Below are 25,919 nucleotides of genomic sequence, written 5' to 3'. Positions count from 1 at the left end.
CACACACACACACACACTCCCTTGCTCCCACAAACAATTTTCCAGTTTCATGATTAATACCTTTAACAGTGTACCAAATAAAAAACTATTCCTGCGTGTCTACACTTACTGTAATTTCCAGTCACCTATAGTGTAATTTCTTTCCTGTGTTCATGTTGTCTGATGTGACGTCGTGGAGAATTCCTGCTCAAAGGGCCTATTTACATGAAATTGCATATTTAAATAGGGTGTGGCCAGGGAGGGGTTTGGTTCCACGCTCAATTCCATGTTCAGTGGGATGTACAAATGGAACATGCGTGGATTCATGCCTACACATACATTCATACATCTGAATATATTTGTACTTACGCCAGATTCAGGGTTTTGGCGTACGCCAACTTTTAGTAGAAAGTCCACGCACGTCTTTGTACATGAGGCCCCTGGTCCTTTCTGTGTGGAGTTTGCATGTTCTCTCTGTGTTTGTGTGGGTTCCCTCTAGGTGTTTCAACTTCCTCCTACTTAGGTGAATTGCTGACTCCAAATTGACCATAGGAGTAAATTTGTCCATCTCAATGTGGTCCTGTCCACGGTGTACACCGCTTCACGCCCTGTGACTGCTGGGATTGGTTCCATCCTCCCTTGACCCTTGACTGGAGTAAGTAGGTATAGAATATGAACGAATGGTTCTCATGTCTAACCTTTAGAATTACATATAAATATACACATGATGTAATTACTTTGCAGTGTTAAAAATAGATCATTCTGTTGGATGTTGTCTGTTTATGGGGTTTTTATGGGAGCTTGGTGTTTCTTTCCTCTCAGTCCTGTGAATCCCCTTTTTGAGTGTGAGTGCATTTGAGTGCATGTGCCTCTGATCTCCACTGTCTTGTGGGTGTGTCCTTTTGTGTGCTCTGACTGTCTGGTGGACACACTTCCTCAAGATGTCAGTCGCAGGGCTGCAGATTGGGCGTGCGTGTGTGTTTTTGTATAGATCATCTCCGCTTCTTGCAGACGTTTTGCGTCAGACACGTTTTGCCTCTTCCTGCCTTCTTTGTCTGTCTGCATCATTTCAGTCTGTGGTTGTTGCTGTCCTTCCGTGTTTCTCCTATGTCTCTCTATAGTGTAGCAGATAACTGAAACAATCCTTCAGATGGTGATGCAAGCACCAAATGCGGCAAAAATATTCTGTAGACATTGCTCTTTTGAAAAAACAGAGTAGCTACTTCAATTTTCAATAGGAAGCCAGGTAGGGGTCAATAGAAGAATTACACAGGGTTCAAAAATTAAAAATTCTCCAATAATATTGAAAATAATACCACATTATTTGTCTGATAATAAAGAATCCAAAAAGGTATAGTTTGGACTATCTGTGACTGAACGTTATGGAGTTATGGTACAACAACAGCAAGAATGGTGACAAAGGTCAATTTCAGTTTGCATTTATTGTATATTCCAGAGTATAAGTCACAGACTGAATGTATGACTGAATGTTATGAAGTTATTGGGTAAAAACAGCAAGAATGGTGCCAAAGGGCAATTTCAGTTTGTACAGAGGTCAAAAGTTAAAGGTAAAAAGTGGTGCAAATCATTGGTTGAACTAATAGGATTAACTAGAAGCACTCAGAGAGTGCAAACCTCCACCAAGGCCATGGGGTCACTGACGCCATAACATCTACATGCCGTGGAATCATTGAACCTAAAAACGTCTAACAATGATGTTTGCTCAGTAGTAAAAAAAGTTTCATCTGCTGTGACTGGATAGCATGTATCCTTAGCGTTTGGCATCACAGTTTATTGCAACTTGCACCTTTCCCAGAAGCTACTGTCATCTGAGCACTGATATTGATATTGCATGTGCTTATAGACAAAATTCAATTAATTATTCAAGTAAACTGCAAATATATGAATTTTTTAACATTTATGAAACACTTCTCTAAACAAGGCCATAGGGTCACTGACCCTAAAGAGATTCCCTCCTTGGCACAGTGATCTATTCAACAATTCAGTGTTACAACCAAAACTATGATACATACACTTTTCTTTCCTTTATATTTGACATCCTTGACCATGAAAACATACCACTAGAACTTGGAATCACTTTTATGTCTTTATTAGTTCAAAAGTTATTGTATAAAAACAATTTTTCGGTAATGGCGGTTTTCTTCTGGATCTAGCTCCATAACATTTGAAGCTACATCAAATCTGATGACACCTTACTGAATCAGTACAGATTCAGCTACAATTTGGTGTTAGTTGTGCATCTCTAGCTTCATTTGTCACCTCACACTGACACATTTTCTATTTTCCCTATATTTTTGCATATTCTGGATCACCAGATCCGGAATCTGGATCCGATCATCACCAAACTTTGTTGTTTGATAGAACATTTGACTATGTTACACCCTAATTTTTTTCAAGCCTTTCTGCCTTGTTTTTGTGGAGTTAGAAACTAGAATGTCAAAATTCCCCCTATCCTATGGTGAAGAATCCTTTAAAAAATTCCTGGATCCGGATCGTGATCCGGAGCTCCACTAAAATTTAAGCACTTGTTCCTCTTGTCATTTCCAACCACTCCACAAAATTTCATCAAAATCCGTTCAAAACCTTTTGAGTTATCCTGCTGACAGACAGACAGACAAACAAACAAACGCTACCGAAAACATAACCTCCTTGGCGGAGGTAATAAATGGAATAGTTTTGACTGCTGAATGCTTCTGTGACAGAGGCCAGCAGGAGTCGCTGGCCGCTGGTAGTCAAAAAGCCTCACTTCCCCGACAGCCAAAGGATACTCAGGACAGAGCCCGGGTTTTAGCCGACTGTTCACAGCGTCCACCTCCCAGAGATTATGAGTTCGCATCCTGAGTGGAGTGAGTGGGAGGATTCAAACAATGCAGAACGAAAAACGTACAGCCGCTATACATGGTCTCCAAAGTAAAGATCAAACAATGTTGACGTCCATTGCTTTTTACAACATTTGACATGTCACTCTGCAATGTGATAACTAAACATGACACATGGTATAAACTATTAACCCTATTAACTCAACCAACAATTTGCATCGCTTTTTACCAAAATTGGAGCAACTTTAACTTTTGACTCCTGTACAAACTGAAATTGACCTTTGTAACCATTCTTACTGTTTTTACCCCATAACTCCATAACATTCAGTCATAGATAGTCCAAACTATACCTTTTTGGAATCTTTATGAACAGACAATGTGGTATAGTTTTCAATACGATTGGAGCATTTTTAAATTTTAACCCCTGTATAATTCTTCAGTTGATCCCTACACCTGGCCGCCTATTGAAAATTTAAGTGACCAGTCGGTTTAAGGCGAATTTGGTGCTTAAATGATTCAGTTATCTGCTGCACTACATCCTAGCCATTTTGTGTCAACAAAAACGCAACAACAATAAATGCTATCATCTTGTAACTCAGCAAAATGGGAGTAAAAACTTTTAAGGACAAATTTTGTTGTCCTCGACGCACCAATGTAATTGAACAACCATTTTTTTTTATTATTGTTTGTTTGTTTTTTTGCCTATGTAATATGCCACAGACATGTCTGCCATCTACTGGTTGGTTAGTGAAGGCACTCACCTTCACAAGCATCACCTAAGTAAGTTACATATAGTTCTAAAAATGTTGGATAAATGATTGAAAACTATCAATAGCTGTGATTAACACGCACATTTAGACTGTCTGCCTCCTGAACACTGGGCATGTTGCGATGCCAAAACTTTTTGTTGTTACTTCAAGTTTCTGACATTTAACAAAACACTGGACTGAAGTATTGTGAAATCCATTTGGGGATTTTTTTTTCTCGAGTCCAAATCAGATTTGCATGATATATGTTGAAACACATGTGGGACACTGTTCTGGACTCTATATATCAAATAAAATGGAAGACGTCATGAACTGTGTGCAGATGATTTGCGCCCTCTGGTGTTGAAACATTTAAAACAAATGAAAGAATCATGGAATCATAATTTTTGCTACTTTTTGCCTCCTGTCAGCGCAGTCTTTCTGTATGTGCACTAACATGTATGTTTGCGTGTTTGAGGAAACTGGTGGGGAATCTCACATTCACCTTTTCTATTGTTCCACCAGTGAAGGGGAAAAATTACATCTTTATTAAAATGTTAGGGAAGCCATTTTTTTATTTATCATTCTCTCTCATAATCATAAATTACTTTTTGATCAAGGCAGTAAAGAAAATAGCAGTGTTTGTCAATTTTTTTTCTTGAAATGGGCGTCACTAAAGTGACGTCACGATGCCATAGTAACGTAAGAGGCACAGATGTTTTTTTTTCTTTTTTGTGGGCGCTAACCAGCTTTGCAAAGGGCGGCGAATAAATCACGGTAAATTGGACTCGCGGATCACTGAGGTAGAGCACGTACACCAACACCATATAGTTACAGTCACTGAACAATGTTTACGTGCTTGAACTGAGCTCTTACGTTTTTTCTCACAGTAGAGACGGCAAAGTTAGCTTTTAGAGCTAACGACAAGCTAGACGACACATACTGGAGTCGTACAGTGGTGCTTCCGCTGTATTTTTTAAAATAACTTCAGTTGGCTGCAGTACCTTTGTCCGTTTGATAGCTTTCTGTACTGTACTGTGTTTGTCACATACATATTTTTCTTAATAAACATTCATTCTCGACTAATTGTTTTTGTGACAGAACAGACTGAGTTGGTTTTCAGTTTACACGTGCTTCATGCGCTGGTCTGCTTCTGCTTTAACTTTGAAAGGTTCACTGAGGCTGGAAGTGTTGCTGAAATCATCATTTAAATTTATTTTAAATGAAAACAGCGAGCGAGTTAACTTTCACCAGATGGATACAAATAACGGTATAACCAGTATTGCCAAGAGGTCTGAACTCTCTATCTATCTATATCTATATAGATATAGATATATACATATATATACACACACCTACATTTGTGTTGGCGAAGTGGAGGTGCGTGCGAACGTGTTGTTTTTGTCTCCAGCAGGCTGTGAAGCCTTCAGGATGATGTCCAATGATCTTGTAGGTGTGTGGGAGGTAGCGCTAAGTGATGGAGTTCACAGAATAGAGTTTGAACACGGTACAACCACAGGAAAGCGGGTCATCCATGTGGATGGGAAGGTATGAAGTTTGATTTATTTAACCCTTAAAATCATGGAAAATCTATTGTGCATCAGAATACAAACAAAATTATATACAAATAACAAATGTTTATGAGTTCAATGGTATGAATATTTCATGAGGTGAAAGATGGAATGTCCCATTCAACAAGGGGAAGCTGAGTTGATTGGTATGTTCCAGCTTTCACTGAATTAAATATTCCTTCCATTGAAAGAATGTGAAAACAATCATTATTTGTTTTATACAACGATAGATACTAGATACTTGTTGTTTGATAATGTATTAATTTATAAACAACAGAAAAGGGACTTACATTTTGGTGTGGATCAACAGTCCAACGCAAACTTTAAATAGGAATCCAAAATTGTTCTCAGTCAAAATGGAAAAGCAGTTAGATAGTCCGTAATATTTCATTCATTTATTTATTTCATTCATTTAAAAGAAGAAAAAAAAAAAACAGAAAAGCAGAAATAAAGCATCTCCATTACCAGAATGAAAAGGAGCAGAGAGAAGAACAAGTCTTATATTTTCTGCCCCTTTTTACAATACAATCTTTCAATATCCAGCGTCATTTTTCAACATTATTTAACAGATTGTATTTCTTTAACTTGTCACATACCACTGACTTATTTCATAATTATGACCATTATTAAATAGATTACATCTCTGACAGGTTACATTTTTAAACTTAAAACATTTTATACAAATTACATTTTTTTTTTTTTTTACTTCCTTACAGCCCACTAACTTATTTTATAGTTTCATACTTACTTAATACATCTAGTTTAATACGGTTTTTAAATAATTTAAGCGACCTTAATTCTTTAATTTCTTTGTTGAGATTGTTCCATAATTTTACACCATTTACTGCAATACTCCGTTCTTTTACTTTGGTTCTGTATCTTGGTTTTCTAAAGACTTCTATTCCTTTCAGTTTATAACTACTTACTCTTTTCTCAAACATATTTTGAATGTTTGTTGGTAAAGCATTTTTATTAGCTTGGTACATTGTTTGTAATATTTTCAAATCGACCAAATCACGAAATTTAAGTACCCTGTACTTAATGAACAATGGATTAGATGGATCTCTAAAACCACTGTTGCTAATCACCCTTAAAGCTCTTTTCTGCAGAATAAACAAAGGTTGTATATAAGTTGTATATGTTGATCCCCAGATTTCTACACAATAAGTTAAATATGGGAAAATCAATGAATTGTACAATGTTAATAAACCATAACTATTTAATGAATATTTTACTTTATGCAAAACAGCAATGGCTTTCACTATTTTTCCTTTTATGTAATTTATGTGTGACTTCCATGTAAGATCTTCATCAATTATGACTCCTAAAAATTTCATTTCTTTTACCCTTTGTATATCCATTCCATCTATTTGTAATGACACGTTATTTTTTTTTGCTCTGTCATTAAACAATATGAAATTTGTCTTATTAATATTTAGTGACAGTCTGTTTATATCAAACCAATGCTTAACCTTTTCCAATTCTGTTTTTATCACTTGTGCTACTTCCTGTATATCTGATCCAGAGTAAAACAGCGTTGTATCATCAGCAAATAAAATGCTACCAAGCACATTAGATACATTCACAAAATCATTGATATACAAAATAAACAGTTTGGGTCCAAGTACTGATCCTTGTGGTACTCCATAAGCAATATTACACAATTCTGATTTGATATTATTTATCTGAACAAACTGTTTTCTGTTTTCTAAGTAGCTTTTTACCCACTGATGTGCAATACCTCTTATTCCATATTGTTGTAACTTGTGAAGCAATCTTGAGTGGTCAATAACATCAAAAGCTTTTTTCAAGTCAATAAAAATACTTACAAAATAATCCTTATTTTCTATTGTTGTTGATATTTTCTCTATTAATTCCATAATTGCCATAGCTGTCGAATGTTTTGTTCTGAATCCATACTGAGCATTATTTAAAATATGATGTTTCTCAGTGAATTTATCCAACCTTGTCACAAAAACTTTTTCCATAATTTTAGAAAACTGTGGAAGCAATGATACTGGCCTGTAATTAGAGAATTTATGTTTGTCTCCATTTTTATATAATGGGACTACCTTGGCAATTTTCATTTCATCTGGAAAACAGAGACAGATTGCAAATATAAGTAAATGGTTCAATAACAGTTTCTATTATACTTTTTACAGTCATCATGTCTAAATCTTCATGGTCAGTTGATCTTTTGCTTACACAGTTTTTCTTACAATATTTCTTATTTCATCTTTTTCCACATTGTCCAGGAAAATACTATTGACTGTATTTACAAGTGTATATAATGTATCTTCTACTATTGGTTTATTTCCCACCAGACTTGATCCTACATTTGAAAAATAATCATTAAACCCATTTGCCACTTCTTTTCTGTCATATATCTCTTTATTTTCTTTGACAAAGTAATTTGGAAAAGTTGCTTTCGCTCCATCACTTTCAATCACACTTTTTATAATTCCCCATGTTGCCCTCATATTATCTTTACTCTTATTTAATTGTTCACTATAATAATCTTTTTTTTGTTTCCTAATTATTGTCAATAGTTTATTTTTATATTTTTTGTATCTGTGTTCTGTTTCCTTTGTTTGCATTTTTAAAAAGCACCTGTATAAATAGTTTTTCTTTGCACAAGCATTTTTTATTCCCTTTGTCAGCCATGGTTTATTTACTCTTTTCTTACTAATTGCTATTAATTTACAGTTTTTATTATATGATTTCATCAGTATTTTCATAAATGAGTTATATGCTACATTAACATCACTGACAAACTTCTTCCCAATTTTGATTTTTAAGATCATATTTTAATGCCTCTAAGGCTTTTACTGACTTGTCTCTTTTAAAGTTTATAACAGTTTTTTTCTTGTACCTATTTTTATATTTAAATATTGAAAAGACTGGTAAATGATCACTAACATCTGTCATCAAGATCCCATTCCTGATAATTTCATCTGTTCTATTTGTAAATATATTGTCGATTACCGTTGCACTTTGCGATGTGATTCTGGTTGGTTTTGTTATCAAGTGGATTAACCCCAAACTATACATTGAATTCACAAAATCACTTATTCTTTGGCAACTGGAGCTCTCTATGTTAATGTTAAAGTCTCCACATATAAAAAGCGTTTTGTTTTTAATTTGATGGAATAACTCTATTATTCTATCTGTAAATTTCACAACACAAGTGTCTGGTGCTCTGTATACACAACTGATTAAAATATTTTTAGATGTTCCACTGTTACAATTTCTATGACGTCATCCACAGTTGTCATTTCTTCTACAATTGTACATATCAGATCTGCCTTTATGTACAGAGCAACACCACCGCCCCTTTTATCTCTTCTGTTCACAAAATACAGCTCATATCCCTCCATTTGAACATCAGCCATGAGATCATCAAGCCAAGATTCAGTGATTGCAACAATACTAAATCTATTTTTAAACTGATTTAAATAATCTTTTATTTGCGACATTTTACAATACAAGCTTCGACTGTTTATATGTAAGAGTGACAGGGTATCTTCTGCAATTTTTTCACTATTTAGCTGTTCTACCGTATAATACTCACAACCAATCGTTTTTAAGTCAAATATACTTTCATCAATATTAGTGTCTATGTCATATATTTTATCATCTATTTCCATGTTTGATCAGATTTTTTTTTTGTTGGTCCAGTTACCAACAGACATCATATTTGATTGTCTATTCAGGTCTGTATTTCGTAAGGTCCTCCATGTTTTTGATTTGTATACCGTTTGTTCCTTCTTTTACTCTAATCCACACCCTACAATTCCAGACCCATGTAGCAACAATGTGCTTCTGTTTTTTTAATAGTCTTGCTTCCCTAGCAATATCTGCATTTTTTTTTTGTTAAATGCTCATTTATATAGACACTTGTTCCTTTCAAATTCTTTGCCTGTCTTAATACTTCATTTTTATATTTTCTGCTTGTAAATCGTATAACAATGTTAGACAGTTTATTTTTTCTATCTTTAGTTGGAACAGTATAGCAGTCTGATATTGTGACTTGATGGATGTCAACACCATTTTGATATAAAAAGTTTGTAACTTGCTGTTCCAATGATTGTCGTTCTTCAGGTGGTGCATTCTCCCCACTGGTTCCACCAGAATCCACCACCCTTGCATATGTCCGATGCCTTGTTTCTAGTCCAGATATTATAACATCATCTTTTCTAGTGAATTGTTCAAGTTCATCTACACGTTGTTCAAGTTTCTTGATGCTCTTGTCCTTCTCTTTAACCAGTTTTTGGAGTTCTTTAATCTCCACCGTCAGCTTGTTTAAATTAGACATGTCTTTTAATATCTGGTTTATTGAGGTCTTTATCTCCTCTATATTTTCCTCAAGTTTCTCCGTTTTCTTGGGTGGTGCCATGTTAACTATCGTGGCTTAGTATGGCCACTGTTAATTGCAAAAAACAATTTTCACCCGTAACCTCCACCACCACAGGTCCGGTCACCGCACACCAACCCTCCCCGTTGCTAACCTCGTTCACAGGTGCCCCCAGCCTCGGTCGTAGCCGCTGCTAGCCACGGATGTAGCCGCCATCAGCCAGGAATGTAGCCGTAGGCGGCCTCAGATGTTACCGCCGTCAGCCTCGGTTGCCGCCGCCAGCCTCGGATGTATCGCCGCCACCGATGCCTCGGGCCTGGATGTATCGCCGCCACCGATGCCTCGGGCCTGGATGAACTGCCGCCACCGATGCCTCGGGCCTGGATGAACTGCCGCCACCGATGCCTCGGGCCTGGATGAACCGCCTCCACCGATGCCTCCGCCGCCAGCCCCGGATGTAGCCGCTGCTAGCCGCGGACGTAGCCGCTGTTAGCCTCGGATGTAGCTGACGCCTCGGGCCTAGATGTATCGCTGCCACAGACGAATACTCCCCCCTCCCCCTACCAAATAGACTGTACTTCCTCAGTGCAGGGAAAAACCAAGTCAGAAATGTGTCCAGCTTTTCATCCCTCCAGACAGCTTATGGCCTAGTGGATTTGTTTTTGTCTGTGTGTGTGTTAGAAGAATTTATCACCATCAGTTAGCTCGTTCAAATCCTCGTCTGTCAGCAAAACAAACTGCCATGTTTCATGGTTCGCAGCATGCAATGGTACAAAACGTATGGAACCAATTTGCATGGTAAATGGAACCAAATATGCACACTAAATGCAAGGAAACACAAATGGGACGAATAATCCATGTCACGTGACATACAAAGCACCAATCAAATGATAAGGATCCACTCAGACGTTATATAAATATGCATCATCCACAGGCTGCTGTGAGTCTTGTCCTCGACCACATACTAACACAGCTCCAGTTGCAGGATCCATTATGAAGGGTTTTTGCTACGGTGTAATGTGTTGGGGGTTCTGGCTATGGTGACTGTTCTAGATTACCCATTGGCGCATGTGCACATTGACAACTTCAATATTGTGGAAAATATATGCACTGACAACAGAAAATTAACTTAATTGTTGCTTCTTTGTACCTCTAACCACGGTATATGTTCATATCAAAATATCATACAAGGTTTACGTTAGAGGTTTTGGCCACTGAGTCCTGGAACACACTAGGTATTGAAAATGTGAGTCCCAAGGCTCAGCACCTTGAGGCAACAAAGCCACAATCCACGAGCGCCAAATTCAGTCCATAGAGCTGCTAATTACAGGAGCTACTCAAGCGTACTGCAGTGTGCAATGAAAAGTGGTAAACAATGCCATCAAAGCAAAGTGTGTCCAAGACAATGTAGGCAATGTAAACAAAAATAAATCTACAACACGTCTTTTGAAATGAAATGGCAGTTGGATCTAGTTATTGTTTTTGCACACTCAGAATTGGCTAAAAATTAAAGTGAAGCAGAATAAAATAAAAAAAATTAATGTTTTTTATCTGTTGTAAGAGACACAACTTGACCCAGTTTAATTGAAATATGATGCACACTTAATATTTCATTATTTTGTTATATTTCATGTCATTTGTTGTTATATATTAGTTATAAACTAGTGTGTTGTCCGTGGGGATCCACAGGCTCTAGATTGAGTACTCACTCATCTTCAACCTTTTAAGCCTGGTCACACAGAATAATAAAGCTATGAATAATGAGCCAAGAATGGAATTGTTAGAAATTTCAGTGATTATTTGAATAATGAGCCATGTATATGAACATTGTGCAAGCAATTAAAAAACACTGCGTGTGAGTGCGAGTGATTTGGTCAGCGCACTGCATCAGAGTGCAGCTCATCTGATTGATTATAACAAGATATTAAATCTATCATAAACATACTTTTAGCTGCTCATAAGAAGGAATGAAGATGTAATTGTTTTACCAAGCTGTTACAACATAAACATTCCAAATAATTACCTTTTAGACTGTTCCAAATACGTTCTCTACCTCATGAGCGCAGGAAAGAGAGAAAAAAGCTCCAGCTGAAATGGTCCACTGTGATTCCGGAAGTGATTAGAGGTGTTTTGTGAGAGAAAATAATTAATCTGCTACAAAATAATTATTTCATATACGCATCATCCAGTGCACAAAGCACAGCAACCAGTGGAACAAAGCAGGTGGGATTGTCACGATGAAGTGTGCGAGAGTGCAGAGCCAAAATAGCCTGCCCAAAATAGCCTCGCCTGTCCTCGTACCTGCCAAGTACTCAGATAATGGGCTTCTAACAGCCTCGTCCTCACCACTAACATGCCTCGAACATCCTTGTTTGTCCTCGTAGTCCCATGCTGTTTTTGCTCAATTTTGAACTTCTCAAAATTAGTGCCACGCTCGTTATTTGAATATTCTGCCTCTAAGAGCCACTATTCTCCCACGTGTGTTGAATAACTCGACTCATACCAAAAAAAAAAAATGCTATGTGGCTCATTATTCATTGTTCATAATTCGGTGGGACCAGGGCTTTATCTGGGATCGGGTCACGGTGGCAACACCTCCAGCAGGGGACCCCAGACTTCCCTTTGCTGGGCCACATTGTCCACCTGTGACTGGGGGATTCCAAGGCGTTCCCAGGCCAGTGTGGATATGTAATCTCTCCACCTAGCCCTGCGTCTTCCCCAGGATCTCCTCCCATATGGACGTGCCTGGAACACCTCCCTCAGGGGGCATCCTTACCAGGTGTCTGAACCACCTCAGCTGGCCCCTGTCAACCCAAAGGAGCAGCAGCCCTACTCCAAGCTCCCCATGGATGGCAGAGCTTCTCACCCTATCTCTATGGGAGACAATAGCCACCCTCCTAAGGAAGCCCATTTCGGCCGCTTGTACCTGCGATATAGTTCTTAACGGTGGTAGTTCTTTAGGTGAGAGTAAGAATGAAGATTGACCAACAGATCTTCACCTTTTGGCTCAGCTTGGTTTTTGTCACAACAGTACAACAGAGTGCACGCAACACCGTCCCTGCTGCGCCGATTCTCCAGCAAATCTCATGCTTCATTGTTCCCTCACTCGTGAACAAGACAGTGAGCTACTTGAACCCCCTCACTTGGGGCAAGACCGCATTCCATACCCGGAGTAGGCAATCCATCAGTTTCCTGCTGAGAACCATGGCCTCATATTTAGAGGTGCTGATCCTCATCCCGGCTGTGAACCGATCCAGTGAGTTTTGGAGGTCACAGGCTGATGAAGCCAACAGGACCACATCATCTGCAAAAAGCAGTGATGAGACCCTGAGCCCACCAAACTGGAAACCTTCCACCCCCTGACTACGCCTCGATATCCTGTCCATGAATATCACAAACAGGATTGGTAACAAGGCGCAGCCCTGGCGGATGCCAACCCCCACCGGAAACAAGTCTGACTTACTGCCGAGCACCCGAACACAGCTCTCGCTTTGTGAGTACAGAGATTGGATGGCCCTGAGAAGGGACACGCTCACTCCATACTCCCACAGCACCTCCAACAGTATCTCCCGGGGTACCCGATCATACGCCTTCTCCAAGTCCACAAAATACATGTAGACTGGATGGGCATACTCCCAGGCACCCTCCAGGATCCTTGTGAGAGTGAAGAGCTAGTTGGGTGTTCCTCGTAACATACTCTTTCTATCCTCACCATGACACAACAGCTTGAACCTACCACCTATGCTCCTGCTCTTACGTTCCTTCCACTTGGTCTCTTACACACACAGCATGTCTTCCTTTCTCCTGTCCATCATATTAGCCAGCTGTCTCCCTTTACCATTCATACTGCCAACTTTCAAAGTCCCAACTCTCGCTCCCACCCTTCTAGTTTTCCTCTTCTCCCACTGTCTGTGGACACGTTCTCCTCCTCTTCTTTGTCTTCGCCCAGAAGCAGCCCAATTTCCGCCGGCACCCTGTTTGTCTACTTATGATATATTTATATAAATGTACATGCTGCTCAGACTACAAAGAGATTTATTCATACCAGTGCAGTGCCTGTAGAAGGTTGTATTCCTATAGAAAATTGAGAACTAAAAAATGAAATTGAAAAAAGACCATCACGAGGTCAATACCGCATAATAACGCCAAATACTACCACCAGATTGAATTCTAAGTGTTGTGAAATGGCATCACCAGAATGCAGCGCTTTCAAATGCCACCAGTTGTAACATAAATAATAAAAAAAACATAAATAATAAAAATCATAACCAATGAATATACCTGCACAGTGATTTAATTTTCCCTCAAAATATTTTATTTTACAAACTGTATCTTGTTATTTTTGAATGGTTTACGAGGTCTATTAGAAAAGTATCCGACCTTATTATTTTTTTCAAAAACTATATGGATTTGAATCACGTGCGATTACATCAGACAGGCTTGAACCCTTGTGGGCATGCGAGAGTTTTTTCACGCCTGTCGGTTGCGTCATTCCCCTGTGGGCAGGCTTTGAGTGAGCACTGGTCCACTCCTCCCGTCGGAATTCCTTTGTCTGAAAACTTGCTGAGAGACTGCTGCTTTGCTTGATCAAAATTTTTTCAGAGACTGTAAGGCACATCCGAGTGGACACCATTCGAGAAATTCAACTGGTTTTCGGTGAAAATTTTAAGGGCTGATGAGAGATTATGGAGTGTTGCTGTCGCTTTAAGGACAACCCATGGAGCCGGACGGCGCGCCACGCTCCGAGCCGCCGTCGTCAGCCTGTTTCGAGCTGAAAACTTCCAAATTTAAGCCTCTGTTGACCCAGGACGTCGTGAGAGAACAGAGAAGTTTCAGAAGAGGTCGGGATCAGCAGTTTATCCGGACATTCCACTGTTAAAGGAGATTTTGTAATGAAAGACGTACGGACAGATTCGCGCGCCGGCACCCAGCCGCTCATGGCCTGGCGCCACAGAGAAACACCTCCGTTGGAAGCCTTACGGGACAAGTTTGAACATGCCCAGCTGTTAAACAATTTCTCGGATACTCACTTGACTGAAAACCATCGAAAGCCGCCTGAATTTTACGAATGGTTATCAACACAGAGGTGTTTCTCTGTGGCGCCGTGCGATGAGCGGCTGGGTGCCGATGTGCGAATCCGTCCTCACGTCTTTCATTACAAAATCTCCTTTAACAGTGGAATGTCCGGATAAACTGCTGATCCCGACCTCTTCTGAAACTTCTCTGTTCTCTCACGACGTCCTGGGTCAACAGAGGCTTAAATTTGGAAGTTTTCAGCTCGAAACAGGCTGACGGCGGCGGCTCGGAGTGCGGCGTGCTGTCCGGCTCCGTGGGTTGTCCTTAAAGCGACAGTAACACTCCATAATCTCTCATCAGCCCTTAAAATTTTCACCGAAAACCAGCTGAATTTCTCGAATGGTGTCCACTCGGATGTGCCTCACAGTTTCTGAAAAAAATTTGATAAAGCAAAGCGCCAGTCTCTCAGCAAGTTTTCAGACAAAGGAATTCCGACGGGAGGGGTGGACCAGTGCTCACTCAAAGCCTGCCCACAGGTGAATGACGCAACCGACAGGCGTGAAAAAACTCACGCATGCGCACGAGGGTTCAAGCTTGTCTGATGTAATCACACGTGATTCAAATCCATATAGTTTTTGTAAAAAAAATAAAAAGGTCAGTTTCTTTTCTAATAGACCTCGTATCTATTGAAAAGTAAGAGTACTTTTTTTTACACTTGAGAATGCCCTCTAATAAATTCAACTTTTTTTTTTTTTTACTTCATGGTTCATAGACTATTTTCTGTTTTTTTTCTGGATTGGTTTATATTATATAGGCAGTTTTATTTGCAGGATTTCAGGGTGGAATATCATGAACTCTCATGTGCAAAACCATGGGTCAGTCCTCCTACACTGTGGGCCACTAGCTTCTAAATTCTACTGGCCCTATGGGCCAGTGGGGCAAATTGGTTTATGTCAAGCCCTGATTTGGAAGGAAATCCATATACAAATGGAGGTTTTGCAGGACAGATATGCCACAGAAGGCACCATCTTGGAAGTACTAATGTTACAATGTCAGAATAAAGGCTTAATATCAAAATAAAGATTTTGAAATATAATCCCCAAAATTTTCATAATAAAGGATGCACATTTTAGTGCCATGAATAAGCCATATCCGAAAGCCGAGGTCGATCTGAAAAACAGTCAGAGAGAGATGCGCACCACGTACCCACACACAGACATTTCTTGCTTAATAGATAGATTTGCTTTACGTGAACATGACTGATAACTGTATTTTATCTATGAAGTACAACGATATGAAGAAAAGCTCAAAGTAGTGACATCATTGTGGTTGCTTGTGTTTCCATGTCTAGCTTACTGTTCACTGTTAAGTACATTTTAGAATTTATAATTTGTTGCAGGAGGTACTGAGGCGGGACTGGATGTTTAAACTTGTAGGCAAGGAAACATTCAGCGTGGGCAACTCGGACACCAAAGCAACAATCAACATTGATGCAATCAGTGGCTTTGCCTACGAGTACACTTTGGAGATCAATGGGAAAAGCCTGAAGAAGTACATGGAGAATAGGTCAAAGGTCACCAGCACCTGGTTGCTCAATTTGGATGGCATTGACTGTCGAGTGGTCTTGGGTAAGTACCTATGTGTTTGTGTATTTTTGACCTACTGTCCTGAGTACAGGTGTGACAACAGTCAGTCAAAATTTAGTTCAACAGATTCTTTATTTGATGAATATTGAGTCGAACAGTGGGTGGAATAAGCTGTGAATTCAGCGTTTTCCTTTGTGGTTTTAATCTGAAATAAAGTAGATATATCACTAAAAATAAACTGTCACACTTTCACATTCTGCTCCAAATATAAACGGGGATTTGCACAAGACTGATAGAAGATAGAAGCTGAACTCTGATGAAAAGGTCAAATCGTGGATAAAAGTGTTGTGTAGAGTGTCTCCCCCCCATCATCAGATAATGGCATATGTTACCAATTTTTCAGTTTTTTTTTTTTATGTGAAATCCTTGGTTTAAATTGATGTCTATTGTCATTTATTTTAGTTTTTTTTTTTTTTTTTTATGAGTTTGGGCTTTTTAATCAATGTCTGTTTTTAATCAGTCGTCTGTGAATTTTTCTGCAATATACGTTCACATGTCAGCAGCAGCGAAATGGCCACAGTGAATGAATGAATGAATGAATTTATTTGGCACAGTGGTCATTAAAACAGAATTGCTGTTGTATGCAGCGACTTGAGCCGCAGTTATTTTTCAGTGCTAATGACAAGGACAAGTTTACTTAATTGAAAGACAGTTCTAGTTCTAGTGTTGGGGACAAACTTGTGTTAAAACAGGAAACTGGCTCTGATGGCAGCTTACAAAGTTAACTGTTTGAGGTTATAGATTAATTACTGTCACATCACATAAATATTCACATTTACCTGTTTAAAACCAGAGGACTGCACTCAAATATGTGTACTAAAAAGGATTACATTTTTTTCTAAGTCTGCTGTGGAGTGGTGTCTTAAAATCCTAAACTGAAATGGCATGTCAGGGTCTCAGTTGCAGAGGAATGAGGGCAGGTGGTGCACTGGTATGGTTTGATTTAGCACCGCTTTGATTTTGTACCATCTTTTTATAAGAAATTGAGATGATCTAGCTAGATGTTACATGACTGATCTAAAGCGATGGTCTTTAGTTCACCACACCCAGGGATATGTGTGAAACTTACCACCATATTACAGCGCAGGCAGCGAGCAGCATTTTTTTAATAATCGCCGGCCTTGAATAAAACCCTGCCTCGTTTAGGCGGTGGGTCTGGGCACGGTTTGAAAAAAAAAAATATGTCTGGGCTTTTAATCAAGGAAATATGGTAATTCAACATTTCAACAACAAGGCCAGATATTTGGCATGATCTGTCTTCTGTGCCTTGAGATCCACCCACTAATATGATGGCAGCACTGAAGCTGAGCTCTTAAACTGCTTTAAGCTCCAGACTTACCTCAGAGGCTTTTGACATCTGAACAGATAAATCCAGTCCGGTATAATCACACCGCTTACAGCTGGTCACGAACAGCACTCGAACCATGTTTAAAAAGAAATACAGGCACATCAAGCAGTGGCATGACAACACAAATGTGGTTTTTCACCATGAGAAATGGCAGTTATTTTATTTGCCATAAGTCTGTCTGAGCTAGAGGTCCCAAATAACAGCTAAAATGTCCAACAATAAGTTGTACATTTGTGTAATGATTTCCAGAAAGTTTGTCTGCTGTTATATTTAAGGAAGACCTCCTGATAAGAACTTTTTCTGTCCAAACATGGCTTGTAATGCACAGTAGCTCCAGTAAAGCTGGTCATGAGTTGTTGGGTTCCTTGAATCAGCTGCTTTTTATTTTATTCTTTTACCCCTTCAGAGAAGGACACCATGGATATCTGGTGTAATGGACAAAAGTTGGAGACGGCAGTAAGTAGTACCCCAACACAGACTTTCCGCATATTTTTAGAATATGTAAATCTTTGTGTTTCCAGCACGTCTCAGTGATTTATAATGCAAAAATAGACAAATTGAGAAGTCATAGTTGTTCATTCTTGAGGCTGAATCACTATTTGGGTATATATCTGTTAAAATGGGGGGTGGGGGGGCTTTATGACTTATTGTTTTGGGCACACATTAAAGCTCTACCAAAGAAGAAAATGCTTTGTGGTGGAGAGCTTTAAGCACCCTGTGCATATAGAATTATTGCTTTCTTTGTACACGTTTGATGTGTACTTGCAGGGGGAGTTTGTGGACGACGGCACGGAGACACACTTCACACTCGGTGACCATGACTGCTGTGTGAAGGCTGTAAGCAGCGGGAAGAGACGGGACGGGATTATTCACACACTGCTGGTGGATGGTGCAGAGGTGGCTGAATGCACAGAGTGACTCTGGTAAAGCCATTTGTGTAACAGAGGACTGCATGAGGACGGCCGCTGAACGTTAATGTCGAGGAACATCTTCCTAAATACTTCTCTCCTACACTTTGATGGCCATGATGTTGAGGGAATGTACGCCATATATTGGTAAAGATGTGACATTACTGATGCTTTTTGAAGGCAGGATCTAGAGTTGGATCAATTCAGATTATAGCATAGTAATAATTTAAACAGTTTTGAAACATAGATTGGCTCTATAATGTCAGCAATGCTGCAAAAGTTATACAGGGCCAATATCTTTACAAAGTGGATCAGCTGGAATTGATAAGTTATGTTTCTGTAAATATTTAAAAACTGCATTTTGTTTCCACACTTGGCTTTTGTTTTGTATTCAAATTTGACAAATAGTAGTATGAGATAAACAAGTTGGATATCAGGAGAGGAGAAATATAGCTTCACTGCACCTTGTAGAACTACAATATGTAAATATTTAAGGATAAAATTTCTATTCATCCCACTCTGGCTCAGTTTGATCAACAATTGTTCACATGAGCAACATGTTCATGTGCTGCAGCTGTTCTCAAAACACTTTGTGCCATCATCACTGAGCAGACAGTCACACTGGGCTGGATGGGAACCTAGTAGGTACATAGTAATTCCAGTCGCACAAGTGCTGCAATAGTGTTAGTTCTGTGTTTGTTGCAGTCTGCGTTACTGCAGATGTATCTCATAGCACCATCGACAGTTTGGTGGCTCATACAGTCACTTAAGTATGATAATAGTAACAAATCAAATTTTTTGACTTGCTGACTTCCAGTAGAACAGGTAGTTGAGTGGATAAGGAGCTGTCCTGCCAATCTGTAGACCAGGGTCCGAATCACTCTTGTGCCCTTGAACAACACAGTCTACATTGTCTTAGTTTATCCAGATGTAAATGGGTCCCAGCCTTGACTGGGGAAGTAACCCGCATCCAGTCCAGGGGAGTCAGAGACTCTCATTCGCTACAGAATCCGGAGATAAGCACCAAAACCAATGGGACTCAGGGCCTACTTATATAGGACTGATTTTTTGTTTTGTTTGTTTTGTTTTTGACACGTTGATTGTTAGAAATGTGTGGCGTTCTTTCTCATGTCAGATGTCGAAGTAGCACTCTAAAATATTGTCAAATTTTGTAATTTTTCTTTGTGTTATTGTCAAGTCAAGCTTGTGTTTGAGACGTCTATGTGTGTGTCTACACAAAATGTCATGCTTTTTAATGGCAAGGTGTTCATTTTGACTTGAGAATTGAATGTCTAATCTATTTTAAATTTTGTTGGCCAGTACTCCATTAAATAGGCAAGACTACAGTTAAAAAATAAAATATATATACAGGTGCTGGTCATATAATTAGAATATCATGAAAAAGTTGATTTCAGTAATTCCATTCAAAAAGTGAAACTTGTATATTATATTCATTCATTACACAGAAAATTAGAATATTAAGACCAATACAAAAAAAAGGATTTTTAGAAATGTTGGCCAACTGAAAAGTATGAACATGAAAATTATGAGCATGTACAGCACTCAGTACGTAGTTGGGGCTCCTTTTGCCTGAATTACTGCAGCAGTGCGGCGTGGCATGGAGTCGATCGGTCTGTGGCACTGCTCAGATGGTATGAGAGCCCAGGTTGATCTGATAGTGGCCTTCAGCTCTTCTGCATTGTTGGGTCTGGTGTGTTGCATCTTCCTCTTCACAATGCCCCATAGATTTTCTATGGTGTTAAGGTCAGGTGAGTTTGCTGGCCAATTAAGAGCAGGGATATCATGGTCCTTAAACCAGGTTCTGGTAGCTTTGGAACTGTGTGCAGGTGCCAAGCCCTGTTGGAAAATGAAATATGCATCTCCATAAAATTGGTCAGCAGCAGGAAGCATGAAGTACTCTACAACTTCCTGGTAAATGGCTGTGTTGACCTTGGACCTCAGAAAACACAGTGGACCAACACCAGCAGGTGACACGGCACCTCAAGCCATCACTGACTGTGGAAACTTTACACTGGATCTCAAGCAATGTGGATTCTGTGCCTCTCCTCTCTTCCTCCAGACTCTGGGACCTTGATTTCCAAAGGAAATGCAAAATTTACTTTCATCAGAGAACATAACTTTGGACCACTCAGCATAGTGGAGCAGATAACTGTAACAGTTGTTCATTTCTGGCAACAAGCACCAAAATTGGCACACATACACCTTAGACATTACTCTTTTGTAAAAGCACATTAGCCACCTAAATTTTCAATAGGCAGCCAGGTTGAATTACACAGGGGTCAAAATTTAAAAATGCTCCAATCATGTTAAACTATACCACATTATTTGTCTGATCATGAAGATTCCAAAAGGGTATAGTTTGGACTATCCATGACTGAATATTATGGAATTATGGGGTAAAAACAGCAAGAATGGTGACAAAGGTCAATTTTAGTTTGTATAGGGGTCAAAAGTTAAAGTTGCTCCAATTTTGGTAAAAAGCAGTGCAAATTATTAGTTGGGTTGATAGGATTAACAAATTGAGTAGTTTTGACTGTTGAATGCTTGGTCTGTAAGGTAAAGGTCAAACAATGTCAGCGTCCATTGGATTCTATGACATGTGACATATATTACCCCGTAACATGACAACTAAGCATGACACATGGTGCAAACTATTCCTTTTTAAAAACCCTATTAACCAATAATTTGCGTCATGTTTTACAATAACGAGCTTGCTGTTTTACCCTATAACATTCAGTCATAGATAGTCCAAACTATACCTTTTTGGAATAGTTATGATCAGACACATAATGTGGTATAGCTTTCAATATGATTGGAGCACTTCTTAATTTTGATCACTGCAATTCTTCATTGACCCCTATTTGGCCCACTATTGAAAATTCAAATGGCTAACGTTATTTGTCTAAAATATATACCAAAAGGTATACACAGTCAAATTTTGGTGCTTGTAACCAGATTTGAACAATTCCTCTGCAGATATTCTGTTCAAGTCCAGTCCTTTTTGTCTTTAGTCCAGGCAAGATGTCAGGTCAGCAGTCTTCCCCATGATTGTGTAGCCTACAGAACCAGACTAAGAGACCAGTTAAAGGCCTTTGCAGGTATTTTGAGTTAACTGATTAGAGTGTGACACCAGGTGTCTTCAATATTCAACCTTTTCACAACAGTCTAACTTTCTGAGATACTGAATTTGGGGTTTTCATTAGTTGTCAGTTATAATCATCAAAATTAAAAGAAACATTTGAAATATATCAATCTGTGTATAATGAATGAATATAATATGTAAGTTTCACTTTTTGAATGGAATTACTGAAAAAAAATCTTTTTCATGATATTCTAATTACATGACCAGAACATCTACAGTGAGGAAAATAAGTATTTGAACACTCTGCGATTTTGCAAGTTGTCAGAGGCCAAAATGGAGGTGTTCCTTTGTCTCGCTCCATCAGCAAATCGGTCGTGACACACGAAGCCTCCGCTCGGCTTTCCATGACAAAATCTCTTGTTAAAAGTGAAATCTGCCAGAAAATTGTTGATGTCCAGCTCTTGTGATAACCAGAGAAAGTGCACACAACGGTCCTGGCTCCACAGAGCCATCCGTTTAGAAATGATCCGGTTTGTGGCTCTCGATGGCGGCACGGAGCGCGGCGCGCCGAGCGTCCTTAAAGCCGTCCTTAAAGCTGTAGTAACAGTCCTTATTCTCTGTGAAGCCCGTAAAATTTTCACCGAAAGCCAGATAAATTTTTCTAATGGTTTCCAGCTGCCAGTCTCTTAACAGTTTCTGAAAAAATTCTGATGGAAAAAAAGCCCAAATCATTCCGCCATTTCCTGACAATGAAAATCCGCCGAGGGGGTGGACCACTCGTCACTCAAAGCCTGCTCACAGGTGAATGACGCAACCGACAGGCGTGGAAAAACTCACGCATGCGCACGAGGGTTCAAGCTTGTCTGACGCAATCACACGTGATTCAAATCCATATGGATTTGAAAAAAATAATAAGGTTGGATACTTTTCTAATAGACCTCGTAATGTTCTGACTGCGTTGGTGGATTGTCACCCCTCTACTTCATTTGTTACCTCAAAGTATTATAGCACATTTTACTGTTGGTGTGTGATCTAGAAACTGGACAACCTACACTTCACTGCAGAGTGACCTGATTTAATTTCCTTCTCATAACTGACTTTAATACTCTTTGTTCCAAGGTACAGGTTTAATTTTGGTCTTCATAGTCTGAGAATCTTGAAAAACTGACCAAAGGACTTTTTCTAGATTGTGAAATTAATGGACTCAAGAGAAATTTCTGCATTTGTCACTTTTGAGCAAAAATGTAGGTGTGTGTGATGATACCATAAGATGACAGATGTAGGCTCCACTGAGATTTGAATTCAAGTAATCACATTTAGAGTCCAGAATTCTACTATGGAACCACTGTGTCAGAGGAGAAAACTGTGGACCAAGAACTTTGAGGCAGAAAACATGTTCTGTACAGCTGTCCTCGTCTTAGTGTCAGTCTGCAAGAAATACATTCCAACCATATTTATTACCACCCACAAAGCGGGGCTGGTCTTATTTGAAGAATTGGTGCTGACTGGATTGATTGTGTGAGAGCAATAATTTGAGAAATTTCAAACTATTTATCGCCAAACGTAAGATGTGTACAGCTGCATCTTAAAGTTGAATATCAGGATTTTATTCCAGATATTTCAAGAAAAGGTTATATAGTCTAGACTAATTATATATGAACAAAAATATTTCATGCATTTTTTTTATCTTAATTTGGATAATTACAGTTTATAGTTAAAAGTGTTTCATTGCAAGATTGAGTAACTATACATATGCAGTATAGTTGTTGGATTTTTGGTGGCACATTTTGGAAACTTCTAGATATATAGTGGATCTTTGCAGTTATAAAGCCTGGAAGTGGGGGGGCCTCCCTGAAGACATTCATCAGAACCAGTGAAGGTGAAGATGTGGCAGAGGGGAGCACTTGCCTGCAGAGTGCCAGTGTTCATCACCACACTGACCAAACACTGAGCTGCAAGAGGCTGTGATACCTTATTATGATACAGTATTAACTTATTGGCAAATAAACTCTGAAACTTCAGGGGGACAGACAAAAACTATGAGGAACTGGCTTGTTGACAATGCAACTACATTTGATTGGCCAGCCAACTGACCTGACCTGAGCCCTATAGATTCTCTCTCGGGTATTGTCAAGAGGGAGGTGAGAGACACCTGATCCAACAATACAGACAAGCTGAAGGCCACTATCAAAGCAACCCGAGCTTCCATAATGCCTCAGCAGTGCCACAGGCTGATCGCCTGAATGCCACACCACACGGAAGCAGATTTTTTTTTTTTTTTACTTATCTTGGGAAATATTCTGAGATAATGCATTTTCTTTTTTTCTTTTAAAGCTGTGGGCTGTAATTATCAAAAAACATGCTTGAAACATTTTAGAGTGTTAGTATATATACTACCCCTGGCAATAATTATGGAATCACCGGCCTCGGAGGATGTTCATTCAGTTGTTTAATTTTGTAGGAAAAAAGCAGATCACAGACATGACACAAAACTAAAGTCATTTCAAATGGCAACTTACTGGCTTTAAGAAACACTATAAGAAATCAGGAAAAATAATTGTGGCAGTCACAACAAAACAAATGAGAAACGAATGGGAGGAAACTGGAGTCAACGTCTGTGACCGAACTGTAAGAAACCGCCTAAAGGAAATGGGATTTACATACAGAAAAGCTAAATGAAAGCCATCATTAACACCTAAACAGAAAAAAACAAGGTTACAATGGGCTAAAGAAAAGCAATCGTGGACTGTGGATGACTGGATGAAAGTCATATTCAGTGATGAATCTCGAATCTGCATTGGGCAAGATGATGATGCTGGAACTTTTGTTTGGTGCCGTTCCAATGAGATTTATAAAGATGACTGCCTGAAGAGAACATGTAAATTTCCACAGTCATTGATGATATGGGGCTGCATGTCAGGTAAAGTCACTGGGGAGATGGCTGTCATTACATCATCAATAAATGCACAAGTTTATGTTGATATTTTGGACACTTTTCTTATCCCATCAATTGAAAGGATGTTTGGGGATGATGAAATCATTTTTCAAGCAAAAACTGTGAAAACATTCCTTGCAAAAAGACACATAGGGTCAATGTCATGGCCTGCAAATAGTCCAGATCTTAATCCAACTGAAAATCTTTGGTGGAAGTTGAAGAAAATGGTCCATGACAAGGCTCCAACCTGCAAAGCTGATCTGGCAACAGCAATCAGAACGTTGGAGCCAGATTGATGAAGAGTACTGTTTGTCACTCATTAAGTCCATGCCTCAGAGACTGCAAGCTGTTATAAAAGCCAGAGGTGGTGCAACAAAATACTAGTGATGTGTTGGAGTGTTCTTTTGTTTTTCATGATTCCATAATTTTTTCCTCAGAATTGAGTGATTCCATATTTTTTTTCCCTCTGCTTGGTCTAAAAAAGTAACCGTTACTGACTGCCAAAATTTTTTTTCCTGATTTCTTATAGTGTTTCTTAAAGCCAGAAAGTTTCCATTTGAAATTACTTTAGTTTTGTGTCATGTCTGTGATCTGCTTTTTTTCTACAAAATTAAACAACTGAATGAACATCCTCTGAGGCCGGTGATTCCATAATTTTTGCCAGGGGTTGTGTGTGTATATATATATATACACACACACAATGAACAAATATATAAATGCAACACTTTTGTTTTTGCTCCCATTTTACCATGAGTTTAACTCAAAATATCTAAAACATTTTCTATATACACAAAATGACCTATTTCTCAAATACTGTTGACAAATCTGTTAGTGAGCACTTCTCCTTTGTCAAGATATTCCATCCCACCTCACAGGTGAGGCATATCAAGACGGTGATTAGACATGATTATTGCACAGGTGCGTCTCAGGCTAGCCACAAAAAGTCCACTCAAAAGTTCACAGAACAATGCCACAGATGAAAGTCTTGAGGCAGCATGCAATTGTCATGCTGACTGCAGGAATGTCCACCAGAGCTGTTGCCTGTGAATTGAATGTTCATTTCTCTATCATCTCCCAAGGCATTTCAGAGAATTTGGCAGTACATCTTACCGGCCTCGCAACCACAAACCATGTGTAACCACACCAGCCCAGGACTTCCACATCCAGTATTTTCACCTCCAAGATTGTTTGAGCCCAGACACCTGCTGTAACAATGTGTTTGCAGAACCAAAGAATTCCTGCACAAATTGTCAGAAACTGTCTCAGGGAAGCTCATCCGCAGGCTTGTCATCCTCAGTCGGGTCTCGACCTGACTGCAGTTCGTCGTCATAACAGACTTAAGTGAGCAAATGCTCACATTCAATGCCGTCTGGGTGCTGATCAACTTTTGCCAATGAGATGTGTTGCACAGTGTGAGGCAAATGGTGGTCACACCAAATACGGACTGGATTTCTGAGATCCCCCCCAATAAAG

The 25,919-nt window shown here is 39.2% G+C and overlaps 1 protein-coding gene across 3 annotated transcripts; it reads left to right on the top strand.

Annotated features, from left to right (window-relative positions):
- Positions 1-4,243: 4,243 nt before the first annotated feature.
- Positions 4,244-19,189, top strand: faima (Fas apoptotic inhibitory molecule a). Of its 3 annotated transcripts, none has more exons than XM_034187071.1 (5): positions 4,244-4,368; positions 4,977-5,113; positions 15,906-16,134; positions 17,907-17,956; positions 18,269-19,189. In XM_034187071.1, exons 2-5 carry the CDS (start codon positions 4,997-4,999, stop codon positions 18,416-18,418), a joined length of 546 nt encoding a protein of 181 aa, XP_034042962.1. In that variant the 5' UTR covers positions 4,244-4,368; positions 4,977-4,996; the 3' UTR covers positions 18,419-19,189. The 3 variants fall into 3 exon arrangements, with proteins under 3 accessions (XP_034042962.1, XP_034042960.1, XP_034042963.1); XM_034187069.1 differs by having other exon boundaries at positions 4,248-4,368; positions 4,980-5,113; XM_034187072.1 differs by having other exon boundaries at positions 4,253-4,342.
- The last annotated feature ends 6,730 nt before the right edge of the window (positions 19,190-25,919 follow it).

The sequence above is a fragment of the Thalassophryne amazonica genome, chromosome 14 (assembly GCF_902500255.1).
Source record: "Thalassophryne amazonica chromosome 14, fThaAma1.1, whole genome shotgun sequence".
Classification (NCBI taxonomy): Eukaryota; Metazoa; Chordata; class Actinopteri; order Batrachoidiformes; family Batrachoididae; genus Thalassophryne; species Thalassophryne amazonica.
The sequence above is the reverse complement of the archived record's forward strand: the minus strand, read 5'-3'. Positions and strand labels throughout refer to the sequence as shown.